General features: G+C 38.2%; 1 protein-coding gene across 3 annotated transcripts in view; it reads right to left on the bottom strand.

The window, feature by feature from the left end:
* Nucleotides 1-5,152: 5,152 nt before the first annotated feature.
* LOC128688111 (membralin) overlaps nucleotides 5,153-21,840 on the bottom strand; it is a 46,457-nt gene continuing 29,769 nt past the window's right edge. For 2 of the 3 annotated variants that reach the window (XM_070086633.1, XM_070086635.1), the window contains 4 exons: nucleotides 19,253-19,485; nucleotides 18,078-18,268; nucleotides 15,848-15,889; nucleotides 5,731-7,034 (listed from right to left, as the gene is read on the bottom strand). In XM_070086633.1, coding sequence (XP_069942734.1) covers nucleotides 5,751-7,034; nucleotides 15,848-15,889; nucleotides 18,078-18,268; nucleotides 19,253-19,485 — 1,750 coding nt within the window. In that variant the 3' untranslated portion in view covers nucleotides 5,731-5,750. Of the gene's footprint in view, nucleotides 7,035-15,847; nucleotides 15,890-18,077; nucleotides 18,269-19,252; nucleotides 19,486-21,840 lie in introns of all 3 variants that reach the window. The other variant, XM_070086634.1, reaches the window with a different exon arrangement.

Here is a 21,840-nt window from a genome sequence, read left to right as displayed (position 1 = left end):
AATGGGCCACAACATTGTCATTGAAATAGTCACCAGCACGGCTTGCAACAACTGGCATAGGCTTCTCAGGGTTAGCCCCAAACCCTTCAAAATCTTTCTTAATTTCCATACTAATTCTCCCCCTTTTTACCACAGGGTTGGCACTAGAAGCTTTCTTGGGGCCCATGGTCACTTATTTTCCAGAAACAGCACCGAAAACACTGTAATAATACGAAATATTCCGAGTGTATGCTTGGATGTTACCGCGGAGGCTGGCTGGTAAACAATGGGACGGAGCGGCACATGTGAGGCTGGCTGAGGGCACATTGGACGCGTCTCGGACGAAAATCGGTATGCGGGTTTTTAATCGGTATGCGCGGCAAAAATTTTGCGATAAAAGTAATCGTTATGCGGAAAAATCGCTATGCGATGCCATCGTTATGCGGGGGTCCACTGTACTCTGGGCACTGTGTACATTATTTAGAAAACAATCGTAAAAGCAGATCCCTTCATATTCATAAGTATGATTATCGTCAATAAAATCATTAGCTAGATAACCCCAATCAAGATTAGACAAATGTTCCCTAAGTCCATTATAATCGGCAGAACGAAAATCGGGGATTTTTACTGTATTATCATTATTCTTGCATTCCCAACTAATGCTAAAGGTGATGGATTTGTGATCACTTGCGCCAAGCTCTTCAGTGATCTCCAGATTATTCACGAGTGTTTCCTTATTTGACAAGACTAGGTCTAGCAAATTATTACCCCTGGTAGGTTCAGTTACACTCTGTTTCAGAAAACAGTCCTGAACTGTTTCCATGAAGTCACTGGACTCTAGATTACCTGTCAAAGAATTCCAGTCAATTTGGCTAAAGTTAAAGTCCCCTACTATGACTACGTTACTGTGTACAGAAGCCCTAACAATTTCGTCCCAAAGAAGTCTCCCTCTATCGTGATCCAAGCCTGGAGGTCGGTATATTACACCTAGAATTAGTTTTTCTTGACCCTCCACGAACTCTACCCAAACAGACTCTGTTACTGCTCCATCTATTTTTATACGTGTTTTTATGCAACAATTAATATTTTCTCGGACATACAATGCAACTCCTCCCCCCTTCCCATTACATCTATCCACATTGAATAACTTAAATCCCTGAATATTACACTCAACAGTCATATCCCGACTCTTTAAATCATACCACGTTTCAGTTAATGCAATGATATCAAAGTTCCCAGCACATGCTACCAAACGTAGTTCATTAATTTTATTTCTTGCACTTCGACTGTTAGCATAAAATACCATCATATGTTTTTTCTTCTGCACATTTTTCCTATTCATCTTTGTTTTTACACAATTTCTGAAATTATCATTACCCAGAGTTACTACATGACAGTTACTATTAAGATTCTTAATATCAGAGCATAAGTCAATATATCCATACTCATTATTAGTCATTTCTAAACCCATACCTCTAACTAATCCTAGTTTAAAGTCCTAACAACCCCCTCAACTGAGTTAGCAAGAAAACCCACACCTGCCCTGGATAAGTGAACCCCATCCCTGGCATACATGTCATTTCGGCCATAGAAGTTGTCCCAGTTGTCAATGAATGGTACTGCATTATCCTTACAGTGTTTATCCAGCCAACAATTAATACCAATTGCTCTGGACAACCATTCATTACCAACACCTCTTCTTGGCAAAATGCCACATATAACAGGGCGCCCCCCCTTCTTCCTAATCATGTCTATAGCTGTCCTGAACTTTCTAACTAAATCCTCACTTCTACGCTTGCCTACATCATTGCCTCCAGCACTGAGGCAAATAATAGGATTGATCCCATTACCGTTCATGATGTTGTCAAGCCGGCTAACAATGTCCTCCATCCCAGCCCCAGGAAAGCATACCCTTTGTCTCCTACTCCTGTCCTTCAAGCAGAATGCCCTATCCATGTATCTAACCTGGCTATCCCCAACAACAACATTCTTACCTACCTTCCTTGTTGTCGTTCGTCGTGATGATCCCAGTAGTAGACTCACATTCGTCGGGTAGCACCGAGAATGCGTTGGAGGTTTCCACGGGAGTTTCCACAGCAGTCTCTTTCTTCTTCATCGTTTCTGGCTTTCCATTCGTCTTCTTGATCGTCAACTTCGTCGTCCCCTGCTGTCCAACCACTGACCACGATCCCTTCTTGACCTGAGGACTCGAAACAGGAGGACTACTACGAATCCTCTTGTTTTCCTCAGTCAGTCGCCGTATCTCCATCTTCGCTGCCCTCAATTCTTCCTTAAGTTGCTGGTAAAGTGTATAGCTATGGAATATCTAAACTTTTGTTAAGTAACTATGTTTATGTTAATATAATGTCAGTGCTGATGTTTATAAATTAAAATTACTAATGTATCCAGGATATATTTTTAGATTAATGTTTCAGATTTTGTGTTTAAGCATGTGAAAGTGGACATGAACGTTGTGAATGTGATGGGGTAGTGGCGTAAGCTGTATTGTAGACAGACAGGTCTAATTCCTCAGACCAAGAGCCTCTTCACCACGCCAAGGAGCTCCCCTTGAAGACGTTGAACACCATTAAATTTATGGTTGGTTTATTGTTCAGAAAAATCACACATCATTCATATAAATAGGCCAGGAAAAGACTGCAGTATTTCAGAGATAATAAAACAGCAGTAATTACCACAGTGATTAAAAGCCATAAAACTATTATTATATTCATGAGGAAGTGTAAAGCCCCACCAGGGTCATACAGCACCTGAGGGGAAGGTAAACAGGAGGAAAGAGAGGGTAGATCCAATACCCTGATTCAAGAACCTTTCAAAATCAAGGCACCTCCCCTCTCTAGGAAAAAAAAAAAAAAAAAAAAAGTTCAGAAATCAGTGGGACCCTTTCAATCTCCAGATCCCTGAAATTAATATTGCTCTCAGTGTCCACTTAAAAAAGTTCATCTGAAATGGTAGAGAATCCTTATCTGAATGTAATGACACCAAAAGCATGAAATTTGATGTAAAACTTATAATTATGCAGGTGCAAAGTTAGCAGTCCCAGTGCAACACATCAGCTATTTTGTCCACCAAGTCCTATTAAGCCAATTCCATTCGACCAAATGCTCATCTATTTTGTTAGTATACCTTCTGTTCTATCAATAAACACGAGAAACTGCCCATTGAATTACAACTACCCTATAAAGTGCACAGAAGTCAGTAATTTTGCAAATTTTACACATTTAAAAATACAAATTTAACCCTTTGACTGTCGAGAACCCTGCTCACAAACTTGCACTCTGTGTTGAAGAATGTGTAAAAAAAAAAAAAAAAAAAAAAAAAAAAAAAAAAAAAAAAAAAAAAAAAAAAAAAAAAGATAGAGAACCTTTTCCCGATGGTAATGACACCAAAAGTACAAAATTTGATTGAAAACTTATGGAATTATGCTCTCACAAAGTTAGCGATCTCTGAGATATTTACGCACTAGCGATTTCGCCCACTTTGAGCCCTGTTTTCGGCCAATTCCATTGTTCCAGTCAACCAAACTCATAGCCGTTTCTTTAAGACTCCATTTGTTCTATCCATTGTATACAAGAAACTGCCCATTTACCGATTTCAACTACCCAATAAAGTGGTCAGAAATTGGCAATTTGGCCAATTTCACTCAAATTAAAGATGCCAGTTTCAAAATAGGGTCCAGAAAGAACAATGCAGATATTTCTGGCACTAAAATAACATTTTCTCAGTTCATCAGTCACATCTCCAGGCCCTTCTTATATTACTCTTGCTTTCTATTTATTTATTTTTATTCACAAAAAATACAAAATTTACCGTTATGCAGACTACTGCATTATTGTATTATTATTATAGTCAAAAAGAAGCGCTAAGCCACAAGGGCTATACAGCGCTGCTGCATTTTTGTAATAATTGTATAAATGTCAACACATTCGTGACTGCATATCAGACTGGCTAGTTGGACATTTATTGGACAATGATTTCATTTGTTTACTCTTGAATATCGGCAAAAATCAAATATTTCTGCTACTTCAACTTCAAGGTCCTTTTTTCAGTGAAACCAATCAAAATCATATCTATTTCTGTAATATGTCTTCCATTCTATCAAATGAGACCAAGAAAATGAGAATGCAACCATAACTACTATACAAAAATATGCCTCAAAATCAGCATTTTAATCCAAAAACATTTTTTTTTCCCTCATTATGCACTGTGCTGCAGGATTTTTTTTATACTGCACACACTGACCCATTCTGTCACATGTGGGCCTACCAGCTCTCTCCAGCTTGATTTGAAGCCGCTAGAACTTTGGAGTATAAATACGTCAAAAACACTGGCTCTTAAGATGTATATATACGACTGAACCAAAGGGTTAAAAACAGTCCAGTACACTATAGGTATTACTGGCACTTAAAACATTTCTTCTGTTCATTAATTACTTCCCTAGGCCTCTCCTATATTACACTTGCTTTCCATTTTGAATTCATAATCATTATTATGTCTATCAAATGACACCAAGAAAGAGCCAATAAAACATTAAAAACAATTCTAGAAAATACTTCAAAGTCGCTACATGCATTTTAAACCAAGCACAAGGTCAGTTTTGCTTTTCTCATCATGCACTGCATGGGGCAGGATTTTTTTTATACTGTGCACACTCACCACACACATCCATTCTCTTATATCTATGCCAAAATTTACCACTCACAGCTGATCCGAGAAAGCCGAGCTCAAGACGTAAAACATGAGGGACCCTGGCCTCAATGATGCACTTCTAAGTGACTGTCACTGAAAGGGGTTAATGGAGTAGATTGCTGGATACTAATAAAACTCATGTTGGTCTCGGTAGAAGAAAGCCCTTTCAAGGACTTTTGATCTAAGGAATTGGATTTCTCATCCTCTTCCATGGATTAAACATGCCTCCCATTCCCCAGGCACTATATGACCCTATGGGTTTAGTGCTAACCCCTAATTAAAATAAAATAGAAGGGAGCCATGAGGAGACAATAGAAACTAAGAGAAGCTGAGAGCAAGGGAAAAGAAGGATGTCACAAATCTTAATCTTGGATCTTACGGGGAGGGGGTGAATTAGCATCTTTAACAAAGAATTTAATTTCAAAATAAAATATAGTAACCTACATATTGTTAAAAAAATAAGTAATGCTTGATTACCTTTATTGATGGCATTCAGGGTTAAAAACTCAAAGTGGTAGCAAGTTAGATATTAATAATCACTGAGGTTGCTACCAACACATTCAACAAACCAAGAACCTGTCACTGGTAATAATGAAAAATGCATTTCACATTTAAGAAGCCTTTCATTATACTAAAATGTAGGCACATTTTGTTCAGCTGCAGACTTATAAAAAAAAAAGCTGAAAAATATGTTGTGGTCTTGTTTGGTGGAATAAACTTCAATTCTATCTGCCACTCTCAGAGGTTGACAACAGTGGAATACATGTACTATGCCAAAATGTGGAACAATGGCAGCTACACTAAATTTGCATCCGATGTCTTTAAATAAACTTAATTCTGTGATATAAATAAAATTGCGAAGATAACTATATTCAGTAAATATATACATTTATATACTTCATATATAACTGCAAAAGAAAAAAATACACATTTTTCTAGCCAACACCTTTAAAGTTGTGTTTAAAGTATAGAGTAAACAATAAAAACAATACCTTATATTTAAAAGCCTGTGACAATAGTACATTTATACATTTATTACATTAAAAAGTAATAATTTGACTGCCCTACCCACTGCTTTCACTATCTAAGTGAGGTCGGTGGTGGTAGGGAGTTTCTGAGGTATTACAATGTCTTACTTCTTGTTCTGGTTGCAGAGCTTCCACTGCTACTGCATCACTGCTTGTGCAAACTTCTACCGCCTGGCAGTCATTGTTTGGTAATTCTGATTTTTGTGTTAGTGAAGGTTCCAAGGCTGTTGCAGTACTACTGTATGTTGTATCAACACCATTTTTTAAAAGGCTGCTTGCATTAACTGTTTGTCTAATTACAGAGGCTCTACTAAGCACAGTGTCATCAGTCATCACACAATGTGAGGGAAACTCTAAACCCTCACAACTAAGCAAATCAATGCACTCTCTCTCACCTCCACCTACTGGAATAGCTTTATACCTCACACCATTTTTGTTCATCACATTATCCAATGAAGAATTTGAATTGCAAGGCATGCCCTCGGACAATGACTGTGAAGAATTATGTGAAATTACGGAAGGAAGGCTGTTTGTGGAAGAACTGATGAAGTCAGGTGTTACAGAAGTGGTTCTATTTGAGGCAATAAAACTTAAAGGATTATTACTTGAATTTTCTGAAGAATTCATATTCATTAATCTTGGAGAGGAAACAGAGGATGTATGTGAAGCATTTGTTACTGGAGACGTCACAACAGATGAAGTGATGAAAGAGGAAGAAGGAGAACTGTTAGAACCATATTGTGCTGTTTCAGAAACTCGAGATGTTGGGAGAGAAGTCGCACCAGCTGCCAAGGTGGCTGGATTTATTGCATCAGATCCAGCATCTGCAACTGTTCCTAAGAAGGTTGCTGCTGCTGTTGAAGATACATTGTCTGTACTAGAGCCAGTATCAGTACCAGAACTAGAACTGTAGGAAGATGCTGTGGTCGTTGTGCTACCTGATGATGTATTATTCTGCTGAAGGTTTTGCATAATATTTCTTACATTCCTGAACACAAAGCTTAAGGAGGCATTTCCATTTCTGTTATTTCCCAAGCCACCAGTCATGTTGCGGAAAACCAAGTTAACCATGGGAGGAATATTTGGCCTTTGTACTCCATCGTTCCTAGTATTGTTGGCTCCAGTGTTGGTATTCTCTCTGCCACCAGCAACAGAATTATCACCAACACCAGCATTGCCTGTATTGATTCCATTCTGGTTATTATTGGGAACATTGCGGAGAACAATGTTAACGGTGTGTACACGACCAAGTTGCTGAATCTGAGCCTGCTGCAATATTGCTGGGAGCTCATAATGGTGGAAGAAGTACAGCATTGAGTGCTGAGGAAGAGAAAATGAAAGATTAAATAAGGTTCCAGTATTAGTGTAATAAATTATAATTAATGGTGCAAATGAGCACACATGTGAAAAAAAAAAACAAGTCTGCTGGGACCTCAGTTGACAATGAAATATACAATGATCTTTTTACTTGCTCTTTTATTATCTCCAAGAGTTTGCTAGTGCCATTCCAGTGTTACTATGGCCACTGAAAAACTGAAAAAACTGCCAAATGTAATTCTAAAACAGAATCAATTTTGAGGAGTGAAGTTTTTTTTTCATTTTTGTGTAAGAGGTAGTTAATTTCTTATGCAACATTGATAGGTGGTGGTGGTAGTAGTAGGCCACACACACTGTACCCCATCAATATATAATGTATCTACTACAAACAAAAATAAGAAAAGCTTTAAAGTGTTAATTATTTATTGTAGTTGTACTCACTTGTTTCAACTTCAGTCTTAACATTCACTTCTGAAAAATATTCACATATGAAATTAACTCTTCATACAATCCTCCTTTAAATTGCATAGTGAATGTATATTACCTCAATGCTTGTATATACTCCTAGATTATCTTCACCTTAAAAATCTACACTCTCTTGTTTTGCAATTAATGCATTTTTTCAGTATTTTTAGCTTTTAGTTCTTTTGTGATAACTACATTGCTCATTTCATTTCCTTCTGGCAATATGCCCTCAACCTTCTAAGTGTTTCTTTTGTTACAAAGGTACACATACAATACCTGGAACCTAACCTGCTGTATAAGCAGGGCCCTCCTATATTGCTTAGAGTGAGAAAAGTACAAGAGAGATACTTACTGAATTTTAAGTAACTGTTATGGAAACTTTACCCACTAGAGGCTTTCATCAAACCACTACAGAGACAAAGATAGCAAAATGTACACAGTATGGCCCCGCTTTACCGTGCAGCGTTCCACTAATACGGCAATTTCAAATTGTGACCAAAACTTGCTATATGGCGAGCGGTCTTTCTAATATGGCACGCCCCATTTGGTTTGTTTACATTCATGAGCAAATCTCTCTATTATGTCTGGAAATTTTCCAAAGTTTCAAATGTTTTGAAGTTATTGCATATTTTATATGTACTCTGATAATTACACTTATGTGTACCTGTACCTAAATATATTTACACTGTGCTGGCATGCAGGTACACATTAAAATCACTAAGAGTCTCTCTACTCTTGACGTCATATAATAGTCTCCTGGGTGCATTAAATGTTGTATATTACGTTAGTAAATAGATTTCCATTAATCCGTCTATGATAGATATTCTTTTCAAGATTAGGTAATAAACACGTTACGTAACATATAAACATGATACACATACCCAAAGTATAAAAATTGACAAATATGAGATTTGTTTACCAAGTGGTTTGTAGGAGTGTCAGAAGAATTGTTTTCTCTAGTCAAACACCAGTTACTTAACTGTAGAAAAATATTCCTTTTGCATGCTTTCACTCTATAGCTATTCATGACCCTTGTGGGTTTAGCACTTCCTTTTTATAATAATAATAATATCATTCACTCTAAAAATGGTGTGTTGAATGAAAATGGGAGTGTTGCCATTTATTTATTCTGTACTAACGTGTCAGACCATCATTCCTTCTAAAAATGATGTTACATGAGAATGGAAGTGCTGGTCTTTATTTATTCTATTGTACCACTGTGAAGACAACTTGTACACAATGTGAGGCGTTTGTATGAATGTGTATGAACCATAACCAGATGGTTCATCCATATGTTTACATAGTGGGTGGGGTGGCCAGGCGGGCTACCCTACCCTACCTCCCACACTGGACTTTCTACAAAATACAGTGGAACCCCGAATGTTGGCCATAATCTGTTGCAGAAGGTCGGCCTAAATTCGAAGCAATATTTCCCGTAAGAATTAATGTAAATACAATTAATCTGTTCCAGACACCCAAAAATATTAACCAAAAAATGCATTTTTTAAGGATTAACTATAGTTTTATATACACAAAACAATAATAACCAAATAAAATAAATAAATGAACGTTTAAATCACTATTATATACCTTTATGGAAGACTCTTGTTGGCTTATGGAAGACAGGGAGGAGGAGAGGGAGGACTGATTATTATTTGGAAGGGCAATCCCCTCCATAAAGACTTCAGGTATCAAAGCCCTCTCTGGGGTTACTTCTCTCTCTGCCTGCTACACTCCCTGCCTCTTCCACACTCCCTGACTCCCTGCATGCCTGCTACACTCCCTGCCTGCCTGCTACACTCCCTGCCTTCTACACACCCTGCCTGCCTGCCTGCCTGCCTGCCTGCCTGCCTGCTACACTCCCTGCCTCCCTTCCACACTCGTTTCCCTGCTACACTCCCTGCCTGCCTGCTATACTCCCTGCCTCCCTTCCACATTCCCTGCTACATTCCATTCCCTGCCTGCCTGCTACACTCCCTGCCTGCTACACTCCCTGCCTCTCTCCACATCTTCCATTGTTTGTGATCTCTCTTTAATTAACATGTTTACCCCTTTTGCTACATCAGCTTCCTTGATTTGCTCTTTCTTTGCCTGGATAGAAGTGATTGTTGATTTGTTTTTGCCATACATCCTGGCAAGCTGGAGCGCACACACACACACACACACACACACACACACACACACACACACACACACACACACACACACCACTAGTATTTTTCTACAATTTCTTTCTTCAATTTTATCGTGTTTCTCACTTTCTTTACCAAAGGGCTGGCACTAGGAACTTTGACTTAAGAAATCATAATGACACGATTGCAAATAAACCATACCCCCGGCCGGGATTGAACCCGCGGTCATAGAGTCTCAAAACTCCAGCCCGTCGCGCTAGCCACTAGACCAGCTAGCCACAATAAGATTCATCCAACTAGGTATATTTCTACACCATAGGAAAGTTAGCACAGGCACCTCTGTGACCACAAATGCAAGTTTTTACAGACGAATCTCCAGCTAGCGTGGCCGTGACGAACTCTAGCTCAAGTCCCTTCACTGCCGTCAACATGACTTAAGAAATATACCTAGTTGGATGAATCTTATTGTGGCTAGCTGGTCTAGTGGCTAGCGCGACGGGCTGGAGTTTTGAGACTCTATGACCGCGGGTTCAATCCCGGCCGGGGGTATGGTTTATTTGCAATCGTGTCATTACGATTTCTTAAGTCATGTTGACGGCAGTGAAGGGACTTGAGCTAGAGTTCGTCACGGCCACGCTAGCTGGAGATTCGTCTGTAAAAACTTGCATTTGTGGTCACAGAGGTGCCTGTGCTAACTTTCCTATGGTGTAGAAATATACCTAGTTGGATGAATCTTATTGTGGCTAGCTGGTCTAGTGGCTAGCGCGACGGGCTGGAGTTTTGAGACTCTATGACCGCGGGTTCAATCCCGGCCGGGGGTATGGTTTACTAGGAACTTTCTTTGGTCCTATGTTGGCTTATTGCAGCCACACTTAATAAACAAGCACAAAAACCAATGGATTTGAAGGAAATGTTTGGATGAATGCACAGAGTACAGTACATGTATATGCTCATCCTCCGAGAGAGAGACAGGGAGACTGGCTCACCTACACGCAGCATCCCAGTGGGAGGCGGGCTCACGCGTCTAATACGGCAGATTTGCAATGTATCGGCCGAAATACAGAGCAAAATTTCAGCCCAAAAACCAGCCTTAATACGATTCGGCCGATAAATGCAGTAGCGTTTATCAGCCGACCATTAAGACTACACATTTTAAGGTAAGTAATGAGTGTACTGTATATGCATTTTATCACCCAAGGGCACTTTAAGCGTCAATAGTATATTATGTGTGGATGGGGTGGCCAGGAGGGCTACCATACCTACCCACACCTGACTTCTTAGAATACTACTCACCTTTTGTCCTACATTAAGACTACAAATATTTTGAGGTAGATAATGAGTATTACATGTGTATTTTACTTTATATTGCTTTTTAATACCTAGTTCTATTTCCAACTTAATATACGTTAGTGTAAACTTGTTATCTGGCATTTATAAGTGGAAAAATATGGCATTCTGCTTTCCAGCCATATCTGCTTTGCAGCAGTAGCCTGGAACCTAACCTGCCATATAAGTTGGGCCCTACTGTAGCAGCATGGGGTCACTTATAATGTAGGTGGATTGTGCAGAATGGTTAATGAAGCCACTTGACAGCTGTGTCCTGACAGCTTAAAATTAATTTAGCCAAAACCCTGGAGATACGGAAGCTCCTTGTGTTCTGTACAGCTGTATTAAGACAAAGGTGCTTATGTAAATTGTCTTCCTTGATAATAATCTTAGCATCATTCCACTTCATCAAGTAGTTGTGAATATTCCTGTGACTAATGCAACCATTATTAATGTCTGTGCTATTCAGAGAAATAGTCATAACCATTTGGAATAAATGATGCCCGATTTATCAAGAAAGAGAATTTACATAACTGCATCAGCATTTTGTGCACAATTCCTTCACTGCAACTGACCTCCATACTACTATGCATTTCCCTGTTTTTCCCTCTGTAGTGGATTAATAAATCCCCTGGTGAGCAAAATATTTATGTTACAGTTACTTTAAAGAATTAAAAGGCACAATACTGTGACTGGAACAAAGGACTGATAACCAGCACAAAGAACAAAACTCATGGCAACATTTCAATCCAACGTGGACCAAAATGTTTCCAGCCCATTCTCCCATGTGCTGGTTATCTGTCCATTGTTCCAGTCATAGTTTTGTGCCTTTTAATTATATTATAAAAATATTTTGCTCCCCAGGAAATTTATTAATCCACTACAGAGGGAAAAAACAAGGAAATGCATAGTAGTATGGAGGTCAGTTGCAGTGAAGGCGCTGTGCACAAAATGCTGATGCAGTTATGTAAATTCTTTCTTGATAAATCAGGCATCATTTATTCCAAATGGTTATGACTATTTCTCTGAATAGCACATGAATAATAGTTGCATTAGTCACAGGAATATTCACAACTACTTGATGAAGTGGAATGATGCTAAGATTATTATCAAGGAAGACAATTTACATAAGCACCTTTGTCTTAATACAGCTGTACAGAACACAAGGAGCTTCTGTATCTCCAGGGTTTAGGCTAAATTAATTTTAAACTGTGAAGACAGCTGTCAGGTGACTTCATTAACCATTCTGCACAATCCACTTACACTACAAGTGACTTCATTAACCATTCTGCACAATCCACCTACACTATAAGTGACCCCATGCTACTATACATTTTCCTGACATTCTGCCTCTATAGTGGTTTGATGAAAGCCTCTAGTGGGGTAAAGTTTCCTAACAGAGTCACTTAACTTTCAATAAGTATCTCTCCTGTACATTTTTCACTCTAAGCAATACAGGAGAGCCCCACTTATACAGCAGGTTAGGTTCCAGGTTACTGCTGCATATAAAAACTTGATATGTTTACACTATCATATTAAGCAAGCAGTATAGCTAGGCTTAAAAAATGCATATACAGTACACACATTACTTACCTTAAAATATTTTCATCCTTAGCTTATAGTGAGTGGTGAACATATTGTAGGAAGTCTGAATAAATGAATGGGCATAAATGAAAACCGCTGTATTAGCAAAATGCTGTGAAGCAGGGCCTGCCTGAATATCAAACCCTAATCATAAGTCTATAGTTTTCAAAGAGTTGCATTTGTTCAATTGGCAAATTTGCTCCTATTAACTTTTAACCCTTAAATGGTCCAAACGTATATGTACGTTTTTTCAACATCTGAAAGAATGTAAAAAATGTAATCTTTTTTTGTTTTACATTTGAAAACGTGTAAAAAAAAACTTTTATCTACATTTTTTTTTGTTACATTTGAAAATACAGTGGACCCTTAACCAGCAATGGCATCGATTAACGATAAATTTGACTAGCGATACATTTAAACGCAAAAATTTTGCCTCAACTAGCGCTTAAAAACCCGACCAGCGCTATTCGTTCCGTACCATACGCGTCCACTTTGGCCTGAGCGCGCCTCACTTGTCCCTTGGGTGTCAGTGTTTACAAGCCAGCCAGCCACCGCAGTCACTTCCAAACATACAACAACTGGAACATTTCATATTATCACAGCCTTTATAGTGATTGCACCTGCAAAATAAGTCACCATGGGCCCCAAGAAAGCTTCTAGTGCCAACCCTACAGCAAAAAGGGTGAGAATTACTATGGAGATGAAGAAAGAGATCACTGCTAAGTATGAAAGTGGAGTGAGCGTCTCTGAGCTGGTCAGGTTGTATAATAAACCCCAATCAACCATCGCTACTACTGTGGGTAAGAAAACGGAAATCAAGGAAGCTGTTCTTGCCAAAGGTGCAGCTGCTGCTGCACCACAGTCAGCTGTTGTTGTTGCTGCACCACCATCAGCTGTATTACTCGAAGATGTGGAGAGAGTGTTGTTGGTGTGGCTTAACGTGAAACAATTACCGAGAAACGATTAACCCCGGAGGGTTAGCCACCCAGGATAACCCAAGAAAGTCAGTGCATCATCGAGGACTGTAACTTATTTCCATTGTGGTCCTTAATCTTGTCCCCCAGGATGCGACCCACAACAGTTGACTAACACCCAGGTGAACAGGAAAAAATGCCTGGAACTAGTGCTCATATTGGTGAGGTTAGTGGGGAGGATGTGGAAGAGTTGGTGGAGGAGGACAATGAAGAACAAACCACTGATGAGCTGCTAGATCATCTTCAACAGTAAGAGGCCACACCTGAGGAAACTGCTTCGGAGGAGGGGAGAGAGAAATTGAAGAAGTTGCCTACTTCAAAGATTAAGGAAATGTGTGCAAAGTGGCTTAAAGTGCAAACCTTTTTTGATGAAAATCACCCTCACACAGCTATTGCAAGCTGTGCTGGTGACTATTACACTGACAATGTTGTGAAACACTTTAGGATAAAGGAACGAGAGGTACAGGCCTCTATGGACAGATATGTTGTCCGACAGAAGCCCAGTGACTCTGAAGCTGGTCCTAGTGGCATTAAAAGAACAAGGGAAGTAACCCCAGAAAAAGACTTGCTGCCTCAAGTGCTAATGGAAGGGGATTCCCCTTCTAAACACTAACAAGATCAATGGTCTCCCCTCCTCCCATCCCATCAATCATCACCAGATCTTCAATAAAGGTAAGTGTCGTGTAACTGTGCATGTCTTCTTCAGTTTGTGTGTATTAAAATTAATATTTCACGTGGTAAAATTTTTTTTTTTCAATACTTTGGGGTGTCTTGCACGGATTAATTTGATTTCCATTATTTCTTATGGGGAAAATTAACTTGACTAACGATTATTTTGATTAACGATGAGCTCTCAGGAACGGATTAATATCGCTGGTTGAGGGTCCACTGTATGTTGAAAAAAGTAGATCTACTTTTGTAGCACTACGAATTTGAACGTCGATTTGTTTGGACCGTTTAAGGGTTAAATTTCAATGCATTTCCTTTTAAAAAATGAATTCCACAAAGTTTTTGTTCCATTTACATCTTACTTGTTATGTCTTAGAATACAAAAATAGCTACAGTATTTATTAAGCTATTAATTACTTAAGGTACCAGAATCTTGCCCAAAGAAAGGATAAAAAAAAAAAAAAAAAAAATATATTTTTAATTTATAGTGACAGACCCCAAACTTAACTTTGCCAATTAACAAAATCCTCCCTATCCTTTTTTTCTTTTTAGCATGTCGACCATTTCCCACCAAGAGAGGGCAACCCAAAAAAAAGAAAGAAAAAACTTTCATCATTCAACACTTTCACCATCAATCATACATAATCACTGTCTTTGCAGAGGCACTCAGATACAACAGTTTAGAGGTCACTCCAAAAAGCCAGTATCCCAAACCCTTCCTTTAAAGTGCAGGCATTGTACTTTCCACCTCCAGGACAAGTCCAGGTACCCAGTTTCCCTGAATCCACTCACAAAATATTACTCTGCTCACACCCCAACAGCTCGTCAGGTCCCAAACACCATTCGTCTCCATTCACTCCTATAACACGCTCATACATGCTTGCTGGAAGTCCAGGCCCCCCACCCACAAAACCTCCTTTACCCCCCTCCTCCAACCTTTATTAGGATGACTCCTACCCCGCCTTCCTTCCACTACAGATTTATACACTCTCCAAGTCATTCTAATTTGTTCCATCCTCTCTAAATAACCAAACCACCTCAACAACCCCTCTTCAGCCCTCTGACATACTTTTAGTAACTCCACACCTCCTCCTAATTTCCACATGAATTCTCTCAATAATATTCATGCCACACATTGCCCTTAGACATGACATCTCCACTGCCTCCAGCCTCCTCCTTGCTGCAGCATTTACAACTCATGTTTCACACCCATATAAGAGTATTGGTACCATTATACTTTCATATATTCCCTTCTTTGCCTCCATGGATAACATTTTTTGTCTCCACAGATACCTCAAAGCACCACTCACTTTTTTCCTTCATCAATTCTACGGTTAACCTCATCCTTCATAACCCAATCTGCTGACAATTCAATTCCCAAATATTGGAACACATTCATTTCTTCCATACTCCCTCCCTCCAATGTAATATCCAATTTTTCTTTATCTAAATTGTTTGATACCCTCATCACCTTACTCTTATCTATGATCACTTTCAATTTTCTTCCTTTACACACCTTCCCAAACTTGAAAAGCACAGTATCGTCCTTTTATTAACGTTTATTTAATTCTCATGTAGCATGTTTCTTATACACATGAAACCTATCAATGCTAAACTTCAATTATTTTATACTACAAAACTAGCAGGAAATCATACAAACACTTACCAAGATGAAGAGCCATGATGTCATCAGGGCCAACCACGAGTACTGAAATAATAATTATTACATGATCAATGCGATCTATTCTATTTTCACATCTCTACTTTTAACCCTAACAAGGAACTCGTGGGTGTTGGTCATGAAACAGAGCTGTGATTATGCCTCTCATTTACTTTACTGATAGTTACCTTTTTCATACATTCCTCAATATCAACAATAAATCCTGTTTGCAACTATTTTTAGTGTTTGTCTTCATTGAATACAGCATTCCTGGGTATAATGGATAAAGGCTACTGCTAGAAGTATATATGTGCAGACAGTTTAATGCAAGATTATCATCAGTGACTATAATTAAATTTATGCATAAGAACAAAAATATTTTTGACTAAAGTAATACATTTAGGAGACAGTTATCCTAAGGATAATTATCTTTAAGGATAATACAATTAATGTACAGTAGACTCCAATAACTTGGTAGTTATATTTCAGAAAACTGTATTATGCCTGAAATCCATGTTAAGAGAAGTGAGGAATGTATGGGAAAAATACGGTAACGTTCCTTACAGCTTAAAAAATAAAAAATGTTTAAGATAATTAAACAAGTTAAAACAGAATATAGATTAAATAAGTCAAATTCTCACTGCTGTTACTTATTTCATTGACAACCTTTAAACAACCTTTTAATCTATCAGCTTATGCAAAATTTAGGAAAATACTCCACATGAACAGCCAGAATATTAAGTTATTGTTCTTTCAACAAACCGGCCATATCCCACCAAGGCAGGGTGGCCCAAAAAGAAAAAAGTTTCCCATTTTAATTTTAGTAATGTATATAGGAGAAGGGGTTACTAGCCCCTTGCGCCCGGCACGTTAGCCACCTCTTACGACATGCATGGCTTACAGAGGAAGAATTCTGTTCCACTTCCCCATGGAAGTAACAGGAAATAAACAAGAACTAGTAAGAAAATAGAAGAAAACCCAGAGGGGTGTGTGTATATATATGCTTGTACATGCATGTGTAGTGTGACCTAAGTGTAAGTAAAAGTAGCAAGACATACCTGAAATCTTGCATGTTTATGAGACAGAAAAAAGATACCAGCAATCCCACCATCATATAAAACAACTACACTCGCTTGTCAGGACAGTAGTACCTCCCTTGGTGGTTGCTGTCAGAGTATTAAGTTATCAAATTAAAATCAAACAAGCAATTAATGATTATCAACCATTACTATGCATTACTGTGCATCAAGTTCTTATTATCCATGCAGTACTTAGAGCTGGACTGAGCTAAAATGAAGAAATTACAACCAATTGATGCTACTGTATTATATTATTTTCTTTCTTTCTTTCAACACACTGGCCGTATCCCACCGAGGCGGGTTGGGATACGGCCAAAAGTTTCTCATTTTACATTTAGTAATATATACAGAAGAGGTTACTAGCCCCTTGCTCCTGGCATTTTAGTCGCCTCTTACAACACGCATGGCTTATGGAGGAAGAATTCTGTTTCACTTCCCCATGGAGGTAAGAGGAAATAAACAAGAACTAGTAAGAAAATAGAAGAAAACCCAGAGGGGTGTGTGTATATATATGCTTGTACATGCATGTGAAGTGTGACCTAAGTGTAAGTAAAAGTAGCAAGACATACCTGAAATCTTGCATGTTTATGAGACAGAAAAAAGATACCAGCAATCCCACCATCATATAAAACAACTACAGGCTTCCGTTTTACACTCACTTGTCAGGACAGTAGTACCTCCCTTGGTGGTTGCTGTCAGAGTATTAAGTTATCAAATTAAAATCAAACAAGCAATTAATGATTATCAACTATTACTATGCATTACTGTGCATCAAGTTCTTATTATCCATGCAGTACTTAGAGCTGGACTGAGCTAAAATGAAGAAATTACAACCAATTGATGCTACTGTATTATATTATTACTATATTATCATTATTGTCATCAAGAAGAATGCTAAATCTGCAGAGATCATACAGCACGTGGGGAATTGGAGGCAATCAGGGTCAATCCACGAAAGGGGAGGATATATCCACTTCCTTGAATTAAAACCCCTCTCTCCTCATAAGTACCTCCAATAGTGGAGTATTTTGTTGCAAACTTGCTATAAATGCTAAAAGGGAAAAAATTCATAAATAAAAATTAACAATAGGCAAATTAACAATGCACATTAAAATGTCCCTTACACTATAAATATTGTGCTGCATTTGGATTCTCACCTGGCCATTAAACCGATAATGGTAAGCGTAAAAGGCAAAGTGGTAGAGGTAGAAGAAGCGAAGCCAGTGGCGCCGTGTGATGGCTGTGTGGCAGCAGATGGCTTCATACTGGTCACAGACCCACACCAGCACAATGATGTAGAAAGCTGTCGAGGTGTCATTGAAGAACTCCGACATGATGGCTTCCATACCTACCGAGAAGATGTGTGTCATTTTCCACAAAAATCTTTAACATTATTCACTTAGGCCTCTCAAACTCAATAACATTATTTTTGCACAATGGAAGTCTATGAAGTAACTTTCACACCCAACTTCAGCATTCATATAATCAAACTTGAGCTCAAAGTTCAAATTCAACCATCTAAAACACCAACAAACGATACAAAACACCACCTCCAAATAAAAAATTATCTGAACTCTTCATTAATTAAATTAAAGCCTAATGAGTGTTTTCAGAGACTCGAGAAACATTTATTTGCCCCATTAAGCCATTTGGAATATGACAATTATGACGATGATGATGATTATGATTGTCATCATCATCAGGTTTAAGCATTAAACCCACAGGGGTTATACAGAGCATATGGAGTAAGAGGCAATCAAGTCTGATCTAAGGAAGGTTCACTTTCTTGTATTTACAGCCTCTCACCAGCAACAAGGATCTAGGATCTGGAGAAAGTACTGCAACCAATTATTGGCAGTTATTTATATATTATGGAAGATCATATTTCATTTCCAGAAAAAATTTACAATGCCAATGAGACAAGCTCATTCAAAATAATTTGTAATACTGGCAAATCCAAGAAATGGATGACTGTGCTGACTTGTGCAAATGAATGATGCCCAGGTAAAAATTACTCGCAATCAGCAAATGGAAAACCCGACAAGCTTTCAAGAATCTCAAAATATTGCTTATTATTTAAGGGATGTACCACAAATCCTACATAACACAAGAAATCACCAACCAATGGCTTCACAAACAGTGTGTGTATATAAGGCCAGGTACCATTGTGATAAAAATCAGGCTACCCAAGAAATGCACAATACTGCTACTGATAACATCTTAGCTAGCCCACCTGAGTGGCAACTGTTTTCATGCAATGGATAAGGCTGATGTAGTAATTAAAACTATCTTATGACAGAGCAAAACAGGTTTGTGTGTTTTCAAGTCTCACCAACAAGTGCAAGGATGACAGTCAACATGGGTGCTGCAGGGAAGGTAATAGCCACATTCAGCTCCAACATTTGGAGGAGGTCCACGATGAAGAGGAAGATCTGATGGTGGGAGTAGCGCAGTAGCATGGACACACTCAGGGTGAAAACCACCATAACAAATGCTGCCGCCAGGTAGTTGCTGCCCCCCATCCACATGCTCACAAAGCGGTAGTGCTCTCCGGTAACTACATTTCTGGTAGTGGTATATTAAATCTTTTTATTCACAGTAAAGAAAATGCTAAAGTGGGTAAAAATGTTATAGATGGAGTAGTAAGTAAATCTAGGGTGCCAGGGGTAAATGAAAATGGGAAGCATTTAATTGAACTATGTGTAGAAAGAGGTTTGGTAATAATACACATTTTTGGAAAAAGATAAGTATACAAGTTATGATATAGCATGCAATGAAAGTAGTTTGTTAGACCTTTCAGGGTCCAAACCGTAGATCTACGCCATGAGCTCAGCTCACTCTGATAAGCTGAGAGCAGTAAATTTGGGCCTAGATACGAGAGAATACATCTATGTGGTATGTGTGCACCACAAAACAAATCCTGCAGCACACAGTGCATAATGAGAGAAAAAAATAGACCGTAATTTTCTATCAAAACAGCGACTTTGCAGAATTTTTTTGTATGTTTTTTATAGTTGTATTTGCGATTTCGTGGTCTCGTTTGATAGAATGGAAGATATATTACAGAAATAGAGATGATTCTGATTGGTTTTAGTACTGAAAATGGCTTGAAACTGAGCTCAAAGTAGCGGAAATGTTAAATTTTTTGCTTATGTTCAAGAGTAAACAAATGACCTCACACGTCTAATACACGCCAGCTGGTGGGTCTAATACACGTTCACAAATGTGGTGATATTATTTATACAATTATTACTATATTGCATGACAGTAAATCTTCTATTTTTTTGGTTTGAATAAAAATTCATTATGTGAATTAAAAATCAAAATGGAATTGATTTGTGAAGCCTGAAAACATAACTAATGAACAGAGGAAATGTTAGTTTAGTGCCAGGAATGCCTGCATTGTTTATTCTGGACCCTATTTTGAAATAGGAATATTTTGAACCTTGCATTAAATTGGCCAAATTACCAATTTCTGATCACTATTTTGTAGTTGAAACAGTTGACTTGGGGATTTCTTGTGCTCAATCGATAGAATAGAAGTAATACTAGTGAAAAAGCTAAGAATTTGGTCAACTGAAATAGTGTAATTGGCCTACAATGGGAGTCAAATTCGGCAAAACTGCCGATGCGTAAATATCGTGACACATCAAAATTCGTGAGAGAGTAATTTCGTCAGTTTTCCACCAATTTCAAACTTTTTGTTTTATTACCTTCAGAAAAAGATTCTTTACCATTTCATAAGAAAAAAATAACAATATTTTTTTTAAATTCTTGGACCCTGGCACACACTTGGAAATTTGGCCTCTGGACCCTGAAAGGGTTAGATTATGTATTGCTAGATAAATCACTGATGGGTAGGCTTCAGAATGTACATGTTTACAGAGGGGCAATGGATATATCGGATCATTATCTAGTTGTAGCTACAATTAGAGTAAGAGGCAGATGGGACAACAAGAAAATAGCAACAGTAGGAGAGAGGTGAAAGTTTATAAACTGAGGGAGGAGGAAGTGAGAATGAATTTTTTTTTTCTTTTTCTTAACACGTCAGCCGTCTCCCACCAAGGCAGCGTGACCCAAAACAAAAACCCAAAAAGAAAGAAAAAAAAAAAACTTTCATTATCAGTCAACACTTTCACCATCAGTCATACATAATCACTGTCTTTGCAGAGGTGCCCAGATACGACAGTTTAGATAGTCACTCCAAACTGATAATATCCCAAACCACACCTATAACCCTTAACCCTTTGACTGTCGCAACCCCCAATCCTGAGGTGTCTCCTGGTGTCGCAAAATTTAAAAAAAAAAAATTATTTTTTCTTATGAAATGATAGAGAATCTTTTCCCGATTGTAATGACACCAAAAAAAAAAACGAAATTTGATGGAAAACTGACGGAATTATGCTCTCGCGAAGTTAGCGACCTTGGCGCTGTTTACAAATCGGCGATTTCGCCCACTTTGAGCCCTATTTTTGGCTAATTCCATTGTTCCAGTCGCCCAAACTCATAGCTATTTCTTTAGAACTCCATTTTTTCTATCGATTGAGTACAAGAAACTGCCCATTTACCAATTTCAACTACCTAACAATGTGGTCAAATTTGCAATTTGGCCAATTTCACAAAAAAATAAAAAATATGACAATTTCAAAATAAGGTCCAGAATGAACAATGCAGACATTCCTGGCTCTAAAATACCATTTTCTTTGTTCATCAGTCACGTCTCCAGGCCCCTCTGATATTACTCTTGCTTTCTATTTTTAATTTTTATTCAAACAAAAATAGAAGACTTACTATTATGCAGACTACTGCAATACTGTAATAATTGCATAAAAAACATCAACCCATTCATGACTGCATATTAAAATGGCTAGCTGGACATTTATTGGACAATGGCATCATTTGTTTACTTTTGAACATTGG

The sequence above is a fragment of the Cherax quadricarinatus genome, chromosome 19, assembly GCF_038502225.1.
Source record: "Cherax quadricarinatus isolate ZL_2023a chromosome 19, ASM3850222v1, whole genome shotgun sequence".
NCBI lineage: Eukaryota > Metazoa > Arthropoda > Malacostraca > Decapoda > Parastacidae > Cherax > Cherax quadricarinatus.
This window is presented reverse-complemented; position numbering and strand designations above follow the sequence as displayed.